This window comes from Thalia democratica, chromosome 4 (assembly GCF_965202585.1).
Source record: "Thalia democratica chromosome 4, ktThaDemo2.hap1.1, whole genome shotgun sequence".
Taxonomy (NCBI): Eukaryota; Metazoa; Chordata; class Thaliacea; order Salpida; family Salpidae; genus Thalia; species Thalia democratica.
The window spans coordinates 30408783-30432245 of NC_139168.1; the positions used below are offsets into that span (position 1 = coordinate 30408783).

General features: G+C 27.6%; 2 protein-coding genes across 2 annotated transcripts; both read right to left on the minus strand.

Moving 5' to 3' along the window:
• Nucleotides 1–5671: 5671 nt before the first annotated feature.
• On the minus strand, nt 5672–9040 carry LOC145834950 (uncharacterized). The gene is made up of 5 exons (XM_082942478.1): nt 8575–9040; nt 7839–8164; nt 7158–7299; nt 6206–6373; nt 5672–5972 (listed from the first exon to the last, which is right to left on the minus strand). The coding sequence occupies exons 1-5, from the start codon at nt 9029–9031 to the stop codon at nt 5881–5883; spliced, it is 1185 nt and encodes a 394-aa protein (XP_082798604.1). The 5' UTR covers nt 9032–9040; the 3' UTR covers nt 5672–5880.
• Nucleotides 9041–20315: 11275 nt separating this feature from the next.
• On the minus strand, nt 20316–21443 carry LOC145833231 (histidine decarboxylase-like). Its single transcript, XM_082940424.1, has 3 exons — nt 21434–21443; nt 20798–21142; nt 20316–20569 (listed from the first exon to the last, which is right to left on the minus strand). Exons 1-3 carry the CDS (start codon nt 21441–21443, stop codon nt 20316–20318), a joined length of 609 nt encoding a protein of 202 aa, XP_082796550.1.
• Between the last annotated feature and the right edge of the window lie 2020 nt (nt 21444–23463).

The window sequence follows — 23463 nt, forward strand, 5'->3', positions numbered from 1 at the left end:
TTTAACGCTTATCAAAGCTTACTTAAAAGTTAGCTTGCTTAAAAATATGTGGTAACTTAATTAATTCTAAAAATAAAAGTAGCTAAACAAATTAAATTATTTTAAATCCTTTTAAGTTTATTCATAGAATAATAGATATTAGGTTCTTTCTTAAAGTATTTCATATTTAAATAGTTTATAAATTTGATTTAAGACAAAATTTAGGACACAGTATATGTTTATGTTAATAAATTATTTTATAATATTTATGATATTTGGAAACAACTAACAAAATATTCAATTTTATTGTTTACTTTTTTTAAATTCGGTTCTATTGAGGAAAAAGTCTCAATATTATATACTATGTATTATTTTTCTTATAAGTTTAGCTTTAAACAGAAAGTTAAATATGGACTAAAAAAGTATTATTTTTTTATTTTTAGACTAAGTATTCAAAGCTTGCTCTTTTGAAAACTAACTTGTATGGGTGCATTGATGATGTTTCAGACTGTTCACTGAGCGGAGATGTTTTCCACAATCATTACATTTGAACTTTTCTTCTCTTTTGTGGAACTTTCTGTTGTGGAACTTCCTGTTGTGAATCGTCAGTTCTTCAAAAGTTTTGTGATCAATCTTGGAAAATAAATATTTTATTAGTACATTTATAAATGTTAAATAGGTGATACAAAAAATTTAAATGAAACTGCTTAAGCATAAGAAAAAAATAACTTTCTCAAACTAAGGTGCTAAATTGGTTTGTTTAGCATTATTTATTAGATGAAAAAAAATGCTGGAAGTAATAGGTTTTTATGTTTTAAGTTTCTATTTATTGTAAATGAACAAAAATTATAACAATTTTTTTTATACTAAATACAATACCTGGAAAGATTAACCAACAGTCTATAATATTGTACAAAAATTAATTTAACTCACTTGACATATCACACACTGGTTAGGTTTTTCTGGGTTCTTGTGAAGCTGCACATGCTTTTTTAAAGCTTGTACGTGCCTGAAAGACTTTGGGCAAAACGAGCATTTGTAGTTCTTCACATCATTGTGAATCAGCATATGCGTTTTCAATGTAATTTTTGAACTGAGCTGCTTCTGACAAACGGGACATTGGGCTGTCTTTGCTTTTGGATGAACGACTCTCTTGTGCTTCTTCAGCTTCTCAAATGTATCAAATATTTTATGACAGTGAATGCACTGAAGCGGGTTCTCTTTATTCTCATGTGTTTTCATATGCTGCTTTAACCCTGTTATTACAAATGTAGATAAAACCTCACTTCAGATAATTATTAACTGAAAAGTGTTTTAGATAACAGTTCAAACTGACAAATGCTTTTTAACTGATTAGTTGGTTGAAACTAAATTATTATACTAACTGTATTTAAGCTTTTACAAGAAGTCTAACTTGTGTAACTTAATGTTTAAGTCAAAATAACTAAAAAATAAAAAGGATCTGATAAAGAATATAGATTTGTACTAGATGCTAATAACAACATTACAATGAAAAAATCTTAAATTGGTACTTTTGTTTGGCTGAAAACTAAAACCAGAAAACACTCGGCTCGTTTAAATATAGTAAGCTTCACTAAAGTAATTAAACTTTTGACAGTAAATATAACCAAACATTTTTAAAATATCAAATTATACAAGTGTTGTATAAAACGGTCTCTTTATACCTTTTTATATAATAGAAGACTTACCTTGTCTGTGTCTGAATTTCATATAACATATCTTACAGGTGTGTGGCTTGATATTCTCATGTATCAAAACATGAGTTTTCAAAGCTGACTTAGAGCTAAGTATTTTACCACAGCCTGCAAATGTGCAAATAACAGTGTTGCCTTCACGTGGATGTGTTTTAAGGTGATGGTACATTGTCTTCAAAGATCCAAACTCTTTACCACAAATAACACAACCATAAATATCTTCATCTTCCCTGACCCTTCTGATTAGATGACTTTTTTCACCGAACTTATATTGATCACTTTCCTCACACTGGTCATACAAAGCCACGTTTGAATGCAACGCAGACATGATGTCATCTGCCGAATTACTATTCCCACCTTTCACAACTTCGACTGTTATGGGTTTATTGCCTACAACTGCAGAAGTACTTGTGTTTGATGGAATGTTTTCAAAGTCATACAGTTCATCTGTAACTATTTCAATACCAAACTTTTGATCACCTTCCGAAAACTTAATCAGATCTTCAAAGAACATATTTTCATTTGGTTTGCTTAGGCTAGACTTTTTATTTAAATTACCATTCTCATTTGTTTTTCTTAACAGGCTGTTTTCTTTTACTTTACCCACTATAGTTGGTTGATTTGAGGATTTTGAAAATGAACTATGTTCTTCACTAAACTTAATAGCTTTTAAATTATTCATATCATCTATATTTCTTTCATATTGAAAATTTGGTGTATCGATCTTATGATTTGTACCTTGATTGCCTGTAGTCAAACTAAGAACATTTTGTTCAGTAACCACTGACTTTTGATCATTTAAGGTTAAAATAAAACCGGTTGAATCTTTAGTAATATCGTTTTTTTCTACGCCGTTGAAAGCCATTAGAACTTTTAAGTTTTAAATGTTCTGTTTTTATATGTTGATTTATTATTTAAGTAAACTAAAAGCATAAAAAGTACAAAACTTAAATTTTATTTTGAATTTACCACACCTTTTAAACAGACAAATTGTTTTCATTAAAACATTGAATAAATTTTAACTGAAATGTTGACTATGTTATTTATAATAACTGTTCACAAAATCCTAAAAAAATGATATAATGAGTAAGGCCTTAATTTTTTTACAGTTTTGCAAACTATATTTTAAGTATAATCAGCGCTGCCACATATTAAGTTATAATAAATTGCTATAAAACTACAAAAACATAACAACTATTAAGCTTAAGTAAAAAAAATATTGTTTGATTTGCAGGGCATAAAAAAATATTTAATCGGACTATCTGCATTTTTTTTAATATCTGGATTTTAGATGTTGAACACAAAATAGTTAGCTATAATTTTTATAGAAATAACGGTTAAATTTAGATCAACTCAACAGAAATAGTTTTTAAACCTTTTTTTGCTTTGGCAGTGGTAAAATAAGAGTCAATAACGGAGTATAAGTAGAAAATATTAGTTTTGATAGTTTAATCTATAAAAATGTTTCATACATCTAGAGGTCATTTATGTGATTTAACTAAAACATACATAATATCATCAGTCTTAATCTTAAATCTTATTTTTGTCGTATAAACTAACCATGGTGAATAGAAATCTTTTTGTAAGCTCTTGTAGGTTTTATAAAAGATTTTAATTTTATTTTTGTTATAATATTTAGTTGAATATTTAATAAACTTTTCAATCTAAATTTTTCGTAGTACTTTAAGTGTAAAATTTTAAAACCGATAACTCTATATACTAACACTACATTAAAGTATATTAGTAGTTTCAATAAGCTTTTGTAATATGTAATTCACATTGATACACTATGTTGACCACAAATATTATTTGATATTGTAAATACCGGTATTGTGCACGATAGTATTGCTATACGAACTGTTTAAGCCTCTGATAAACTTTCTGTGTCACGGGTTTGAGGGGAGCCATATTCGTTGTAGTTTCAAGGTAATCTTAATTATTAATCGATATCGGGTCTAGCAACGGGTGCAAAGTGTTGTATACTTTTTTTAGTTTATTTAATGTTTCTTTAAAAAAAATTTTGTTTAGTAAATTTCAGGGATCTATAAACTAACAAATATCTAAATATTGTCCTAGACAAGACATTAAAATGTATCCAAGTGGTAAGCCACTCGATAATCGAAAGGTTTCACGTGCACTAGGAACAAATGTTTTGAGCGCTTTCATTTGTCGTTCAATTAAGTACATAAATGCTTTACATTGTTTATTGAACTACAAATAGGCGCTCAAAACATTTGGTCCTAAGGCCTGGTGCACAAAAAACCATTTTATATTACAAAATAAAGTAGCGTTAGTTTGCTTAAAGCCGCTGTTTGCTTCATAAGACTTTTTAAAGTTCACGAATTTTAGTTTTGCTGTTCCGGATGGGTGCTCACAAAAGTCGCTGGTTTATACGTTCGCACTTGTTACTGGTACAAAATGCTTGGACGCGTCAGATTTTGATCGGTACGTCGAGATATTATGACGCTTTTCAGCACAGTTGAAAGAATCATACATAGAGATGTAATTAAAATATCATTTGTAAAGATGCTCAACTGCTGGTTCGTGGGTTTAACCTTCACTTTGTAAACTTATGACTGAAGTAGAATCAGTTATTTATATAATTAAAAACATATCCTCTAAACTTACAAAAAATATTATCAAGTTTCTTGGAAAGTTTTTCAGTATTTGAAGCACAGACAATGTAAAATTATTTTAAATTTAAATAAAAACGATTTTTTTTACTAAGTTTTGAAAATAATATATCATAGTTTTGTCCGTGTTATTTTTAATAAAATTACATTAGGTATATGTACAAAAATAACTCAACTTATTGTACAAGATATTTCAAAATTATAAAAAGTGTTTAAATTATTTGTACGAAATTTACTTCAAACATTTTGCACTATCTTACTCAGCTTACTTTTGAAACACAGAAGTACTACAAGCAATAACAATGTTATTTTTATCAGACAACATTAAACACCATAACATTTTTGATGAATAATCATTTAATGCTATAATTGACGGAATCTTGAAATTTTACTTAAATCTTTTTCTCATTGATTTCTACAAACATTTTATATTCATTAAATAAAAATATACTGAAAAGAAGTTGTATAAATAGCTTTTTCAATTCACTTAATTTATGTAGTTTTAATCTTTTAAACACTTATATAAAGAGCATAACCATGTTGCCAAGTTTTGTGCAACGATTGTATTTGGTAAACTACGTCAGCAACAACTATTATGGTTGACATATGCTGGTTATGAACAGAAGTTCTACCCGGTCATATATCTTACCTTTAATATAAAAGGCACAAAAATATTTAATAACTAATTTTTTCAATAGTTGATTTAAAACTTTATAAAACTCAGTTAGATAAACAAATTACTACTTAAAACTACCCAAAGATCAAACTTTTAATCAATTAGTTAGACATTTTGTAAAAAGTTTATTACCATGGTGGCCACTGGTTAATGAGAAATTTTTCTAGGTATTGACAGTACACGTTTTTGGGTCTATTTTTAGTTTAAAATTAAGTTTAAAAACGGTGTTAGGAAGCATAACAACACTGGAAAGATACTTTAACGCTACTTTGTGTTTTATATTAAAAAAAAACTAATGGTGACAATTTTTTTTAATATTTATGATAGATTTATCCTGTTAAATCTAAATTTTATACCTAACATGTAAAAATAGTTTTAAAATTTTTGGTTTTTTTCACAAATTCTAGGTATTTCCAGGTTATGTCGCTATGCTGAATTATTTTTAAAACGCACGATTTAAATACATTAAATTAGCTGTACACTAGCTTATAACGTAAAATACAAACAAAACATCTCTTTAATGATATGACTTTTTTATATTTTCTAAATTTCTTATTTATTAACAATTACTTTTTACTAAAGCACTACATTTGTGTCGTCATAAAATTAATGCAGCTTGAAAATAATCATATCAAATTTTCCAAAAAAAACTTAATTTTGTAATTGGGGTAAAAAACTGTAAACAATTTAAAATAGAATTTTTGTAGCAAAATTTTATTTAGTTTTGAAAAAAAATAAGGCATCTGAAAACTATAGAAAAAAAAACAAATAAAAACGGCCTGATCGCAAAGATCAAGACGCCAAAATTACAGTCTTCACCCTGGAAAATTTCAATTTTTAATTTCCGGTGACGAGCATTTTCCTCTGGTGTTTTCAATCATTGGTCATCGTAAGCTTTGTGGCAGATGGGGAATTGGAAGAGGTTGCCAAGTGGTTCCTGTTTGATTGGGTGGAGAGCTGCCACCGTTTCTGTTTGTAAATGATTAACTTATCAAACAATACAAACGAAGAATGAAAACGCTGTTATTATATTCTCTTGTTTTTATCTAAATTATAACAATTAAATTTACAGTACTAAATTTAATACAGCTTACTTGACTACTAAAGAATGAAACTACATACAATAAAGTTACCTTGTAAAATATTTACTTTTATTTTGTTTGAAAACAACTAAATTAATATTCACATTGAAAACAACAAACCCGTGGAAGGAGGTGCTTGAGGTGCCGGCTTGGGCGAAGGGGTTTCGTTGTTAAGGCGCGGCGCGTTGCCATAGTAGAGATCGCGGTGGTGGGACTTCATGTGCATGAGCTGGCTCTGCCAGTGCTTGAAGCTGGCCGGGCAATAATAACATTTGTGCATGACCTCCTCTGTTAAAATGTATTAAATAGCATTACTTACAAAATGAGAAACTACAAGTTTATTTATACTGACTCAGTTTGTTATATGCTATTTTTAAGTTAAACTGACTCTGTACTAAAGTTTTACAGTTAGAATTAATAGCTAATGTAGACAAAAAGCTACAATTATTTGTTTTTTTGGCTTCGAAAAATAAATACTTTGATAATGCTTAGTTAAAAATTCAAGATGTATTAAAAAAATATAACTGCTTTATGTTCAAATAAGGTTTTAAATGCTTGTAATAATTAAAAATTTTCCTAAACTTGTTTTAAAGTGTTTTCACGCTAACCAACTCTATATGATACCCCGTTAAATTATATATATTATTTTAAATAAATGATAAGTTAGTAAGTATTAAAACTCAAGAATGACAAATAATCATAAATTATTTTATATTCATAAAATACTAGAGTCTTCTTGTTTTCCATATTACAAAAACTCGAAAATACGTTTTTAAATATTTTGTTTCGTATTTACTTTTAGGCAGTTTTCAAATTCTGAAAACACCATTCGATACTATTGAGAAAAACATGTATATAATTTTTAAATAGTTTTAAAATAATAATGTGCAAATAAATAGTTTATTTACTACCAGGTTTTGGTGGCAAAAAAAAAAAAACCTTTTCAAGTATACAATTTTTTCAAAACAATTCAGCTTTAAACAAAATATTCTATCTAAAATGCATACATTTTAGAAATGTTGGCTTGATTTATTTTTTTACAAAGTATTTTTTTTTTCTTTATAAAACCAACTTGCATGCACGCGCTTCTGATGAGCTTTCAAACTGCGCTCTGTGCGGAAATGTTTTCCACATTCATCACATTTGAACTTTTCTTCTCTTTTGTGGTATTTCCTGTTGTGGCTCGTCAGTTCTTCAAAAGTGTTGTGATCAATCTATGAAACAATTATAAAATGTAAAAGTTTGATTAACTTGTTTAGGATATTTTGATTAGTGGTCAATAAGTGTTATAAAAATTGTCAAATGAAAATACCTAAAGCATAGTGAAAAACAACCATAGGGGGATAAACACCTTTTTTTTTTGAAAACTAGTCTTAATTTTCTACATAATACCATAGAGCTAACAGTTACTTCTTACTGTTTGTAATTCGAAGTTAATTTTAATACACAGGCGATCAAATTTAGAGAATTCAATAGGTTATGAGTAGTATACAATCTTATAGTATACAATCTACCTTTCAAATAGTAGCCAATGTTAATATTTGAAAAAAAAAGTTAGACCCCCTACACTTCAAAGCTATTATATATTTTGTTTATTTATGTGTATATTAAACAAAAATTTTAGTACCAAAAAAAGCTAATTAAAAGCTCATTTTAAACGAACCTTAAACTATAATTATTCCTTACATTATAAAATAGCAGTAAACGTTTAACTACGGTCTATAATAATGTAATAGCACTTAATCAAACTTACTTGACATATCACACACTGGTTTGGTTTTTCTGGGTTCTTGTGCAGCTGCTCATGCTTTTTCAAAGCTTGTGAGTGCCTGAAAGACTTGGGGCAAAACGAGCACTTGTAGTTCTTCACATCATTGTGAATCAGCATATGCGTTTTCAGTGAATCTTTTGAACTGAGCTGCTTCTGACAAACGGGACATTGGGCTGTCTTTGCTTTTGGGTGAGCCGATCTTCTATGTTTGTTAAGCTTCTCAAATGTATCAAAAATTTTATCACACTGGGCGCACTGCAGAGGGTTGAAAAAGTTCTTATGTGTTCCCTTTATATGTCGTTTCAATGCTGTTGTAACAATTAAAAAAAATACTTGGACTAGTTTTAAACTGGTAAGTATTCAAGACAACTGAATATAAACATTTTACATAACATTCAATATACATACATTTTATTGTACAACAAAAAAGTACTGAGCTTTTCAAATTTTTATAACTCATGAAAACTACTATATAACAAAATAAATAGAGTTGCTTTAGACGCATCAGCAGCATCACGTTAAAATTCAAATGGCAAATTTTTTTCAACTTAAATATAAAAACAAAAAAAAAAACAGTATTTTACTTCTTAAAACTATACACTATTGGTAGTATTAAACTTCTGAAGATGAATATAATTACATTAATATTAACTTGAATATTAATATTACAAAAAAAAATCTAAAATTATTGTTTTTTATACTTTACAATATTACTAACCTTGTTCATGAGCAAACCTCTTATTACACAAAGGACAAGTGTAAGGTTTCTCCCCTGTGTGAATTCGCATGTGGATCTTAAGACCTTCTTTACGCTTCAATTTTTTTCCACAAACTTTGCATTCATGGTACTTGTAGTTTTTGTCATGAAGTTCCATGTGTTTTTTGCGGGCAGCTTTGGTGCTGAAACTTTTGTTGCAAACTGTACAGGTGGTGTCATCACCTGCAGTTATTTCAGTTTCATGTTTTTGATCACCTTTGAAAAGGATATTCAACTCTTCAGAAGACATACCGTCATTATGTTCATTGCTAGAATTTAGGTTTAAAATTTTATCATCTTCTTCTACCTGTGATGAGCTGTTTGTAGCTGGGTTGCTGGTAGTGTTACCATTGCTAGTCGAAATGATTTCATCTTGTTCAGCAACCACCGAATTTTCTACACCGTTCGAAGCCATCATAAATTTAAAGGTATAATAAATCTGGTTTTTAAAGTTGAGTTATTATTTGATAACATTAAAAGTTTTATAAATACTAAGCTTAATTATGAACTAAAAACCAATACAAGTTTATTAAAATACTTTACTTAACTTTTTGTGTTTTAAATGTTGTTTAACCTATAGTTGTTGGGTTAATTATAGTTCTTTCATGTTAATTAACAAGCACATTTTAAAGGATATATTAGTTAAGCTGTATGGGTTTTACAGTTATTTTAATTATATTTAGGCATAATCTGTATTGTCAGTTATCAAATCAAATCTACCTGTTATTACAAGATAGACTTGAGCTATAAAAGTTTTGACAAAATGAATAAATATTATGCAAAAAATAAAACATATGAGTCATTTGCAATTCAGATAAAAAACTTATTGACTGTATTAATTTATTTAGTTGTAACTCTATATTATATCTAAAATTTCTCTTGTATCTGGAGTTCAAATCTTAAGCTCAAAAGACCACACAAAATACCGTTTTAAAATTGTTTATACTGCGCGAACCAAAGTTAGATACGCGAGCTAATAGTTTAGCTTCAATAACGCAGCACTAAAAAAGCTTGATGATGAAAACTTTTATTAATAAAAGATTTTCTAATTTCAAGGTAATGGAATCATTTAAAAAAAGTAAAAAGGCAAAAAGATTTTAAAATTAAAAGCAGCAAACTCAGAAATTCAGTTTATCAAATATGTTCAAGACAACTGAGTTGAAATAATGCTTACTATAACTCCTAGCAGGGTTGCTACTTTTTGAGTCGGCAAAACTTTTATGAGTGCCCTTAAAGTGTCTGAATTTTTTTTAATCCTTAAAAAAGCATTTTCAAAATTGACTTGTTAACACACAGAAACAAATGTTAGTTTAACAAAGAAGGAGTGTTGTGAAAATTTGTTATCCTTTACTAAAATAATAAATTATTGAAACCAAATCTCATTAAAAAAAAAAAAAACGAAATTGGCTTGATTTATCCAGAGTATTAAATGAAATTAAAACTTGTTTGAGTGTGTGGCAATTATGTTGTTGAACAGTGAAAAACTTATTTTTTCAGATATTTCAGAAGTTGTGTAAGTTTACATGCAAACTATCTTTGTTATTTTCTGGTATAAAAAGAAAATTTTTGATTAATTGTTGTTTAACTAAAAAATTACCTGAAATATTAAACTGTAAATAGTGATGTACCAGATTTTGTATTTTTTTTTTGCTAAAATAAGGATTTGACTAAATATCAATTCTAAAAATGGTCCAGATTAAACTAATAAAAAAAAAATTTGACAATAACAAAAAATCTGTGTCAGTTAAAATAAACACACTAAACTTATTACACAAAGTTCCTAAAAAGACACAAGTTTACATAAACAAATCCATAGTATTAGTACTTAAACAAATTGTAATTGATGTATATTGTAGGTTTACAAACATTTATGAATATTTTGATGTTGCTATGTTTCAAAAATTGTCAATAATAAGTATACAATTATTTTTTCATTTACTTATTGTTTACATGTTTAATTAAATTGAAACAATAAAAGCTTGAATATTTGTAATTGCTTCTATTTTTTAGTACATAGAAGTATTTAAATTAATTTTCTTTAGTGTTTTAAAATTTAATGAACTATTTTATAAATAATCTTTATACTTTTTGGTGATATAAAGTAGGGTTGGGAAACTTCTCTAGATGGGGGCAAGATGTGACAACCTTTTTTTTTTGATTACAAGTTGGGTTTTTAATATAAACTTTAACTAGGTGAGGTATTCTTCAAGCTTTTTGAGTTATATAGCCCTATAATGATCATTAAATTGCCTTAAGCAGATCCTGCATTTTTGGGAAAATTTAAGAAACTAAAAAAAAAGGAAATACACAAAATTGGAAGAGATAAAATAAAAATAGCTTGCAAGTGGATTTTACTTTTACATAGTGTAAGCTTACACTTACATTTATCTCCTGGGCTGGTCACTATTGGTAATGTTGATTAGGTTCAGAAGACAATGACAACTTTTTTAAACACTTTTATTATAAGTTATATTATAAGTAGACTACTTATTCAGTACTTAATACAACATATTTGTGCAAGTAAGTTTTCTAACCTTTGATTTGCATATACTAAAATAAGAGTCTAAAAACTAAATTGTTACACATAAAAAACACTAATATACTATAAACTAACAAAGTTAGTTTTTTCTTCATGTTTCTATCATTTAATCTCAATAATTATAATTTTAGATTTGGGTGTGCTTTCTCATATATAAAACCAAAATTTTTTGAAGCATTAAAAAGTACTTAACAAAGTAGGAAATTAATATGATAAAATTTTAGAAATTTAACAACAAATGAACATGAAGTTTTCTACAAATATGTTTTAAAACATGTTTTTATTACTACTAATTAGTATTTATAAAGATTCAAATTTAAACATCAGTCTGGAAGGTCCTTATGGAACTACAAAAAGACCAAAATATTCAGGTGATTAGGGTAGTATGATTTTCAATTGTCAAAATAAACAGCTTTTAAAAGTTTATAATGAATTAAGTAAAGTTGATTTTTTGCTCTTAATGTTAATAAAAAACATTTAAGGTATGTAATATAAATTTTTATAATTAAGCTTTTTCAAATTCCATTAATCAGTAATTGTATTTCCTGTGATATATGTGTGAAAATAAATGTGTAATATAATAAATAATTAAATATATGTGGCTAAAGGGTCATTTTTGGACTTTTTTTTCAAAAGATTGATTTTGTCTCTATGAAAATTTCTTAAAGCCATTTAAAATTTTGCAACTATAATTTTGCAACAATTATGGTATTTCTCAAATGTAAACGTTTTTCCAGCTGAATACTCAAAAATTGCTTTTTTATAATAACCAAAAAAATATAGAATATTAGTTTAATACAAAAAATGCTTCTTATTAGGGTACATCTGGTGCCCAGGCCATATATTTTCTTAAAATTATTTCAGCCAAGCATTTTATAAAGAAAGCAGCATAAATGATGGGGTGGCTTTCAAATTTGCACAAGCTTACAAAATTTCATGAGTGGACATAATTGCACAAAGATACTTTTGGACCAGGGAATATAATTGCACAAAGATACATTTGTACAAGCAGAAAATTTTGCACTAAGACATTTTTACACAAGTAATTTTTTTTTTGTTGTTTTATCTTTTTTTTTCTATTACTTTACCCTTGGTCCGTAGCTTTTTTTTTAATTATAATTTTTTTTAGTTTTTTTTCTACTATCACTGTTATCCCTTGCCCTTACCCTTGGTCAGTAACTTTCTTTTTTTTTTAATTTTTTAAAAACTTTTTTTCTGATTATTTTTTTTATTGTTGTGCAAAAATAGAACTCATGCAAAATTGACCTTTGAGGCAAAATTGTCTTCAAGCAATTTTAGTCCCTTGTGCAATTTTGTGCCCTTGTGCAAATTTGGCTTTGTGCAATTTTTTTCTCATGCAATTTAGTAACCTAGTGCAATTTAGACCCACTACCCAAATGATTAGCTATCTAGCTTTTATAAAATTCTGCTAGTTACATTTGAGAACTTCAAATAAATAAACAGAAATTAAGTGAAAAATATACTAAAAAAAAACTTTTAACCCTAATAAACCTTTTTTTTAAATATTGATAAACAAAATTTTTTTAATGTATTAGCTCAATTTTTCTATTATCTGAACAGGGTTCCCAACACTATAATATATGAACTATATGGCCCCCTTGGGGAAAATTTGGAGGCCATAAGCAGTAAAGCGGCCACAGGGGGTAAAGAGGCCAAAATTAGAAACTTACACTAGATATTCTGGAGCTAATAGTAAAGAGCAAAAACAAGGTCTTAGGTATATGTAAGGGAAGTTTTTTGATAAATCTTATTGGAGGGGCCATACCTTTTTTATTTCTATAAAGGGGCCTTATGAAATAAAACTTGGGAAATACTGATCAAAAGTTTTTTTTTTGTATTGTTATTTTTATGATTTGTCACAGTGCAAAATTTTTTATTGTCCTAATAGAAAATTTATATTTCTGAAGGGCACCAGATGTACCCTACTGCCCATGTTAAGCTATACTTAATGTAATACCATTATTATACTTCCAAAGTATTTGACGCAAATGTTATTTATTAATACACCTGCTCTGCAGATCAGAGCATCTCTTACATTGGAGAAACATCACAGCAAATATTCCAAAAAATTACAGACCACTGCGTAACAGATAAAAACAGCGCAGTATTTGAGCATCTTTTTAATTGCACACCCTGTCAAAACTCTGACATAGTTCAAAACTTTAAAGTTTTGAAACGATGTAAGCAAAGCAAACTCTACAGCCTGGAATCAATATTGATTGAGGAAGAGCAACCTTATTTAAATACGCAAATAGCATTAAATGGAAAAACAAAATTACTAAGAATCTATAAACATATCTTTATTTTTACTTACTAAATCTCTAAATTTTGTATTTATTTGAATTTATTCATATGTCATAATTTAAAGTTATTTTCTAAAGCTTTTTCAAATTTCATTTAAAATTTATCACTTGACAATGAAACTTGTATAGTTTTGAAAAGCTTTGTGTAACAAAATATAAAACAAAATGAATAATCTATTGATATTAAGTTGCAAATGGTATATAAATACGTTCAAAAACTTTCCTACAATAGTACTTATGAAATATAAAGTATTTTGAACAAGATTGCTAAACTTAGCTGATGATTATACTTAATATATCAACTTCATATGTTTCTAATGATCTGAATTTAGATCCTATTTAACAACCTCTTAGATTGGAACGAGTCTAAATTGCACAAAGATAAAAATGCACAAGGTTACTAAATTGCACAAGAACAAAATTGCACAAGATCACAAAATTGCACAAAGACAATTTTGCACCAAAGGTTAATTTTGCACAAGTTACATTTTTGCATGTGAGTATAAAATTAAAAAATAAATAAACAGGAAAAAAAAAAAATAATAAAAAAACTACCGACCTAGGATGAGGGGTAACTGTGATAGTAAAAAAAAAATAAAAAATAATTTAAATTTAAATTTTTTTTTAATATTATAACTTACCGACCAAGGGTAAGGGTTAGGGGTAACAGTGATAGTAAAATAATAAAAATAATAAAAAAAATAAAAATAAAAAATCATAAAAAATTTAATCTGTGCAAAATCTTCTGCTTGTGCAAAAGTGTCTTAGCGCAAAAGTAACCATTCGTGCAAAAGTATCTTTGTGCAATTTTATCTCCTCATTTAAAAGTATCTTTGTGTAATATTTTGAACTGGTGCAATTTAGACTGGTGCAATTTAGCTCTTAGATAATAAAGTCTACAAACTGTGTGCAGTTATGTGTGCATTTTATAAATTTTTTTAAAGCAACTCTTTGAATTAAAAAAAAACTGACCTGAGTGAACTTAAACTGCGCTGAGTCAACCTGAGTTTCATTTCATATCCTTTAAAAATTTACTAACACTTTTTATTCATTTTTCTTCTTAATCATTAAAAGGGAGGCAATATGTGTATGCTTATGCATTAGATATTCACTTTTTTATGAGAAATACTGATTTCAAAGACAATGAAACATTAGTCTATACCAGAGTTTCCTTAACTTTTTTTCATAAGGCACCCTTTATTGAAATAAAAAAGCTATGGCCCCCTCTGACAAAATTTTTAAAAAAACTTTCCTTTAATACACAAGGATGCATAATTTTTTGGAAAATTTGTTTCAAGTTTTTTTTAATTTCACGCTTCAGGGTATTTTTTAGTTTAAAATTAAGTTTAAGGTAAAAAACTGTGTTAAGTAGTATTACAACGCTGAAAAGATACTGTAGAGCTACTTTGAAGGTGCTATGCTGTTTGAAAAAAAAAATTAACATAAACAAAAATTTTTTATCAATGCCTTAAAAGTTTATGTCAAATTTAAATTTTACTACTTCAAATGTATAAGTTGTTTAAAATTATAGGTTTTTCCAGGTTTTAGTTCAAAATTCCAGGTTGTTTTATTTATTTTTTCTTAATCAACTTTTTTTAGCTTAAATTGTCAAACCCTAGGTTTTTCCAGGATTCCAGGGTTTATGGCAACCCTGAGTACATCTAAAACCTTTTAGCTCTTTTTTACCAGAATATCTAAATTAAGTTTCAAATTTTGGCCTCATGGCCCCGTGTGGCCCTTTAACTTATGTCCCCCCTTTGGTCCCTAAAAATTTTGTGAAGGCCCTAAAGGGAGCCATATGGCTCACTTTAAGAACCCCTTGTTTACATTTAATTTTTAGAGAAAACAAGTATTTATAAGTTGTAACAAACAACTAAAACTAAAAAAATATGTTTCTGTTTAATAATCAAGATAAATATTAATTTAAAATTTAAAACAAAAACTAAAATGCTTTTTAAGAGTTTAGTGAAGAGCAAGCTGCAAGGCTAAAAAAATTTAATAAGTTTTACAAAATCAACAAAACTAATGTTCTTGAACAAAATTGGTTGTATATAACAACAAAATATTGCAACTGAATCTACTAAATCTCATTCAGATCTAAAAAAAAATCAGCCCTGAGATTTTTCAAAACCTTAAAACTATCCTGAGACTTTTATAAAAGCTTAAAACTGCCCTTAGTCATCCTGAGTTAAAAAAAATTAAAATACTTGGAGTTATCTGGAGTGTGTTGCAACCATGTTTAAGCATTTAGTTAAGATTTTACAAGAAAATGTATTACTTTCTCCAAGCAGGCTCTGAATCTTCTTTTTTTCTTTTTAGTTGAAGTGTTAAAACACTACAAAATCAAAAAAAATATCTAAAACATATATAACATCTAGAATATTCAAAAATTGCCTTTTTTTAGTTTTAAAATTACTTATTATTATATCAAAATTGTTAAGAAATTGTATATTTTAAAAGCTCAAATTTTATATGATTTATATAAAAAATTCTTGTTTTTTTTTTCTTTCAGTATTTCTCAAGCTTTCTATTATTTTGCCTAAATTTATAAACTCCAGGTTTTATTGCCCTGTAAACCCTGTAAAAACATACTCCTTCTTTAAAAAACTGAAAAAATAAATTGTTCTTATTTTAAAGCTACATTTAATTTTAATAGTTTTTCATAATCCAAGTAATTAAGTTCTCTACTTTCTAATATGTTACAAGTACATTAGCTTTATTAATTTCAACTTTATTTGTTGTACCCCTATACAACAAATAAGAAATAATGTAACTTGAATAGAAACATAATAAAAATATGATACATAAATAGTAAATGTAGAGAATTATAAATTATATTGTTCTATGAACTATTTAAAACACTAATTGTTTTAAGGTTAATTAATGTGTGACTTGATGCTGTATGGGTCCTAATGACTTAAAAACTCTCTCAGTTGAACATTGCAAGATCAAAATCCATGGCCAAAACTTATACAAAAATAGTTTATTTAGACCTACATGTTTTGACTAATTCTATAAATAATTATAATGTCCAATTACTGACTAAAATTTTACCTTTTCTGACTAACGTAGTCTTATAATTTTCTTTTCAGATTTACATTATAAATAAGCTATTGTTTTGTTGCTGATGACCAAAAGGTCATTCTTTTCACCACATACATTTACCATGGTTCTGTGTAATTTACTACTTTTACTTCTTATTAGTCTTATTAGAATATTGTACTATAAATGGATTTAAATTTCAAAATGCTGAAAATACTTTAATACCCTAAGTTGAATAATTTAAAAATACTGTAAGCTTGAAATAGAGTATTAGACCAGAGTTGTCAATTGTTATAGCAAACTATTTTAACTATTTCTTTTATTTTCTTCTAAATTATTTTAGGAAAACTCTGCAAAAAACTATTCAAAAACATCTTATAGAACGAACTTAATTAAACAGCTATAATTAGTGCAAGTTCATTTTCAGCAAATACAGCCTAAAGATTTTTTTGTTTTGTTGTCGTTTTAGCTTAAATAAATCTAAATAAAAAGCATAAAGTACAACTTGTAAAAAATGGAACAATATTGACATATATAATGTTTTATATACATATATATATATATATATACATATTATTATAATAAGGCCCGCTATCAGCCGAGATCGGCTATGCGTGTTGTGCGCAGAGAAAAAATTAAAAAATTACATGTTTAAAAAAAAACAAAACATACACAGTGATGCAATAAACAAAACATAAACACACAAAAAAAACTATTTAATTCATTCTGCTTCCTATTTCTTCATCTTCTTCTTCGTTTTTCTAAAATATTCCTTTTCTCTTTCTTGCAGTCTTTTGTGTATAGTTGATCTCCATTTGGCACGGTCATTTGCAAGCAACTCCCAATCATCAGTTCCAATGTTCAAGCTTTTTAGGTCGCGCTTGCATACATCCTTAAAACGTAATTTTGGACGTCCTCGGTTTTGTTTACCAACGACCAACTCGCCATACAATAGAAACTTTAGGATACGCTCAGTATTCATTCTCAGGATATGACCGAGCCAGCGAAGCCTGCGCTGACTGAGGGTCAATCTGAAGAAAGTCACCATACGTGATCTTTTATTTGCTGACGATGCTGCACTCGTGGCTCACTCTGCCCAAGACCTGCAGACACTGCTGAATCAGTTTTCTTCGGCATGCTCGGATTTCGGCCTTACTATAAGCCTTAAGAAGACTAAAATTCTAAGTCAAGGAACAAATATTTTACCATCAATCAAGATCAATTGTAAGGATATCGAGAATGTAGATAACTTTGTATACCTTGGCTCAAATGTTGCGTCAAACGCATCATTGGACAAAGAAATAAATAGTCGCATTGGCAAAGCATCAGGCACTTTCGCTCGCTTGACTGCAAGAGTTTGGGATAACCAAAAGCTAAGCATTCGAACAAAGGCTAACGTTTACCGTTCCTGTGTCTGCAGTACTCTGCTTTACGGTAGCGAGACATGGACGTTACCTAGCGTACAGGAGAAGAAAATCAATACCTTCCACCTACGATGCCTTCGTCGCATCCTTGGAATTGCATGGCAGCAAAAGATCACCAATGAGGAAGTATTGAGACGTACTGGTCTTACCAGTTACCACTATGTACATATTATTATACTTTGATTTAACAATAAACAAAACTTAAATTTATACTTCTCAAACAAGTTTATTATCATATTGCTGTTTGTTTTTCTCCTATCTCTTTTTTAAAAGAAGAACCATTTAAGTTAAATTTTATTATATTTAAATAATTTTAAACTTGTACTTTCAGGAACTTAGTGTTAACAATAGCTAGATTTACATTATACTCAATTTTTGTTTACGATTTACTTTCCATATTTGTCACAAAAGAAGATAAATTTGTTTCGACATTTTCTTCTAATTTTTTTTTGTTTTTTTTACATTTTTGTTCAAATGTTTGTAACTATTCAAGCTTTAAATTTTAATGTTGTTTAATATTGTATTTATTTAATTTTTTATACTATACTAACCAATTCCTATTAAAATAAAAATTTTAAGCTTTGAGTTGTACATCTTAAAAAATTGTTTGCTTTACATTTGTTTTAAGTTAGAAATAAGGTTCATTAAAAAATTTAAAATGAGGCCAGTTAAAATGAGTTATAAACATTTTAGTCTTTTAACAGTTTGTAAATGTTTTAGTAGAATTTAAATGTACAATTCAAATTTGATAGTAATAAATAGTACTTTTTATAGAACTTATTAAATGACAATTTTAAAATGTACTGTTAGGGATGTTTTTGATTATTATATTGACAATTACTGTCTAAAAAACAAAATAAAAGAAAGTTTTAAGGTTTAACATGATATATTTGATTAGATTTCTTTAAATAAACTTAATCTGCTATTTGAAAAACGTACAAATAAACATTCTCACTTCTCAGCGCGTGTTGTAAGCTTCTTAATCTTTGAAAGTTAACTGAAGTTATAACAAAAACATTCAAAAAGTTTAGAAACATTTATTTTTAGAATTTTGCAAAACTTACTGAAAAATATATTACAATGCTTTGAACTGCACCGTACTATTCTTTAAAACTTCATCCCTAGCCCATTTTACCATAATTTCAAAGTATAAACTGTACCCTTAACCCACCCTACCTAAAAGTTTAGCAAATATTACTCTTGTTTGATTAATAAATAGTTTGATTGGAATCAAGTTTTAGCCAATTAAATTTGAGCAGAACTAATGCAGCTATCAGACTGCAAAATTTTTTATGACAGTAAAAAGGGTAAATAACCTACAGTATAACTTTAGTAAAGAACAAATTTTGTCTGATCTTTTTAAAAAGACACTAACTATATAATTTTATCTGATCTTTTTAAAAAGACGTGAACCCTATGAGCATTCAAAACAATTAAGTAAAGTTCTGAGACCTAGTTTTACTCTCGTTTCATTTGGATTTAGTGGTAAATTTATTGTTGTAGAGGAAATAGTGAGTCTGATGTTTTTTCTACCATTAAAAAATGTGATGTCAAGAAAATGATGTCCAATAATAATAAACCAAATTATTGATAGCTGATTTTAGAAAAGGAAAAATAAAGATAAACATTAAATGAGCTTTAAAGCTATTTCATAGTAAATAATTTGTATATTTTATTTTAAAATAAGTATGGCTCTGTTAAAAATAGTTTAAAATTTCAACTCTCGGCCTGATAAAGTAGGAGTCCTAATGATGACTTTTTAAATTCTCCAATTTGAACATTGCATGATAAAAACCAAAAGCCTAAACATAAAAAATAATCATTTGTTATATATCAGTATAAATATTTCAAGCTTTTACATAAATATCTGCATACTATAAAATTTATTTTCAAAAAGCTAATGAATCTTTAGTACATTTTAATATAAATTTAGTTATGCTTAATTTATATAAATAACTTAAATAATATATATTTCTTAGCATTTCTTAAATTTAATATTGTTGATAGATTATCTTAGACATGATTTAAAACAACAATATGTTTAATTAGATCTGAATAAACATTAGCACCTGTAGTAGTATAATAAGCATATTATGTAAAGTTAGACTAACATAGTGTTTTTTATGGTGTAAAAATAGACTAAATCTTATTTAAACTTTTTTAAGTTTACAACCTTTTAAAACTATATAAATATGACATACCTGAAAAAATTATCTATATTTTAAAATTCGCAAAAATTTATAAAAGAATTTAAGTCAAATCTTTAAAATCTTATTTCCACAATCTTTAAATATTTTCTAAAACATCTCAATTTCACTATAGTTGTTGTAACTTCCAGATACAGAAGCATTAAAAAACATTTTTTTCTACAACTCAATGAGTCAAATGTACAACTCCAGAACTGTTGATCAATTCATACAGCTTGTTATTAAGGTTGTTCAAGTCATCTTCAGATGTAATGTGCTGAGGTTTTATTCTGAAACACACCAGCCCAAGTGTGACCTTGAACAAAATTTCATACAAACTGTCTTTTCTCACAATAGATTTAAAGTAGCAAGCTCTTTGATAGCTGTGTAAAACATGCTTTCTTATTCCACTTACTCCCACCATTCTCATTAAAAACCAAACTTTTATTGAGCTACTTTTTTTACTAAAGGAATTTGCCAGTGGCAATAATCAATAGCTGTGTCTTGGTATTTGTGACTGAGATATACAGTGTTTATATTGAAAGCTGCATTTATTGAACTTTTATCTTTCACACAGAAAACTTAACATTAGTTTTGTGGGCATTAAAGTTTATAAAAGTTGCATACTCTAATTATCTAAATCTTGTTTGTAGTGTTAAAAATGTGGACAAACTAAAGCACTACCAAGATGGGCACTGTCTACATTCAGCCACAAGTTTTCTTGCTTGCAAATTAGTCCAATCTCATTCAAATTATCAATACTTGCACAAACATAGAAAGGTATCAAACCTTGTTTTTTGTCTTCATCAATCTGTTTTTGAAGAGTACTTCCACATAAAGAAATGTTTTCATCTACATCTAAAAATCTCATTTCAACAAAACTAATGATTCCTGCTTTTTTAACTGAGGAATGAGAGTATTTTGAAGTGTAGCAAACAAGTTTTGACAAAGTGCTGAACTTGTTTTCATTTTTGTCCTTTTCAAGGTGCTTGTCCACAGTCAGGGCTCTTGAAGCTAACAATGATACTATTGTGCTATCACAAGCAGTTTTTTGTATGCATCTAGCTTCAGTACCTTTACCATGGTCATAAATAAAGCACGATGGAAGGTTACTTGATTTTGCAACCCAACCCAATCCATGACACTTAACTCCAGCTCAGTTAGTGATGGGCTCAGTTAGATTGCAACACTCAGAATTTCTGCCAAAATGTCAGGGTAGCTGAAACCACAATAGAAGTGATTTGAAAACTTTTTGAAGCCAGTGAGTCATTCCTTATAAATGAAATTTTCAATATCATCAAAAACCTTTTGCCATGGGTCTGGTTGATCATTAGCTTCAACTGGTAGTATAGTATTTAAAAACCTAGGGCTCAGATTTAATAGAAAAAAATTTCTGGTATCTCAACTTTGACAGTACTTGATAACATATTCTGTCATTACTACTGATGCTTCTTTAAACTGATCCTTGCTTTAACCAAAAAAAGAAAGTTTAAAGGTTTTTTACTGTCTTTAAGTAGTGAGTATACTCTTTTAAGGAAAATTTGTTGTAGCTTTCTTTTCATTGTCCATTTTATAAAGTTGAACAAGTTTACAGTTTAAGTAATATTAAAGATAAAATCTAAAAAAACAATTTTAGTTTTGAGTTTATAAAAATCTGTCATGCTTTATTGAATTAGTTAATTATAACTTTCTTTATCCCTCTACAATTACTTTGATAACATTAGTTGTGTTTACTTTTTTAGTCTTTGCATTTAAAATAAAAAACTGTTTAGTACATAATTTAAGTTTTTGTCTAAAGTTTAAATTGTCTGAGCACAAATGCATTTAAAATTTTTCCTAATACCTGTTTTATTTGTGATATTGAGAATAAAAAAACAAACAATAAGTATGTTGCATACTGGCTTTGCTGAAAGCAAAATTGCCCTATTTCAGCTGTTCAAGAAGTGTATTTTATATAACTTGTAGAACATTTTGTAGCTCGCACTTCTAAAGAAGGTTACACTAAAACAAATGAAAAACAAATAGTTCTAGAATGTCTGGTATGTTGATTTAGATTTTTGCAAGGTTTTTCTATCACAGGGGTTGGCTAACTTTATGAGCAATGGTCTAGATTTACTAATGAATTTTTTTGTAGCCATAGTTTTTTGAAAAAACTTGCAAAACAAAAATTAATGTATTTAGTATACATGTGTAATTAAATAAACAAAAAAGAGGCAACACAAAAACCGCAAAAAAAAAAGATAACTGTATTTTTTTTTATACAAACAGCTTAATCTTTTAAATTTTTTAACTAAAAATCTTGTCCCTTGAAAGAAGTTTCAGTCATATTTGGCAAGTGGGCTGCAGTTTCCTGATTCATAGTCTAACCTTAAAATGGTTGTATTTCATAGTATTGTTATTTTATCAGGTTGACCAAACCCTGAAAAAAGTTGTAAAATCATTCGTTCAAATAAAAAAGTTATACAAACTTACTGTAGTCACATTTTATAGTTATGTCTGTTACATAAAATTTTTAACACTTTGTTTTACTTTAGTGTTATAGATAAAGGCATCAGTAGTTTTTTAACAATTAGTTTCAGTTTAGTCAGCAACAGGTGTACTAGAGGTGTAACTTAAATGCTGTACTTGGGTCAAAAGTGTGTAGTTATAGTATGGTTCCAACTACACTTTACAACTGTTGAAAGTTTATATTTAATAACTTTGAAATTCAAGTTGTTGGAATAATTTTGAGCTAAATTTAAATTATATATTGATTGCTTATAATAAAAAAATTGTTTTTTGAAAAGCTTTTTTTTTTAAAGAAATACTTACAAAGTAAATTATATATAACAAGTATAAAACACTCTCTAAAGTTTTTTGTGATAGTTTTATACGTATTTCTCTATTTTTTATCAGAAACTAACAGTAGAACATTAGATAAAATTATAAATAGTTTTTTCCTACATTATTGGAAAATAACTGATACTTTAAACAATTTTAGTAGAAAAAAACTGTCACATAATTGAAGAAATCTAATGGACTATCTATTTTAAATAATTAGGTAAACATAATACTCTTAATGATTTTAAAAACTATCATTTAACTTTCTGTAAAAGACATCTGTTTCACTAACAAATCTATTTGGATATGGTTTATCAGTGAAAAAGATCTTTCATTAGAAACATTCCATTGCCCTTCAATTTTACAATCAAGAATAGAATATACATTAAAGTTCAAAAAATCACGTTTAGATGGGTGCTTCCACTTCATATTATTTATATTCTCAAAGTCTCATGAGGTTGTCCATCTTATAAGTCCCATTAAAATGTTTACCTTCACAAGTAGCAATAAACCAT

What these genes read in the sequence shown, in the direction of transcription:
- LOC145833231 (XM_082940424.1), bottom strand. An exon ending in TCTTGGTAGTGCTTTAGTTT is followed by an intron (nt 20,570 to 20,797) that starts GTCCACATTTTT and finishes GCTCAATAAAAG; the next exon opens with TTTGGTTTTTAATGAGAATG.
- LOC145834950 (XM_082942478.1), bottom strand. Translation starts at nt 9,031, where the DNA reads ATGATGGCTTCGAACGGTGTAGAAAATTCGGTGGTTGCTGAACAAGAT. An exon ending in TCAGAAGCGCGTGCATGCAA is followed by an intron (nt 6,374 to 7,157) that starts GTTGGTTTTATA and finishes ACATTTTAACAG; the next exon opens with AGGAGGTCATGCACAAATGT. An exon ending in TCAAGCACCTCCTTCCACGG is followed by an intron (nt 5,973 to 6,205) that starts GTTTGTTGTTTT and finishes ATTTACAAACAG; the next exon opens with AAACGGTGGCAGCTCTCCAC.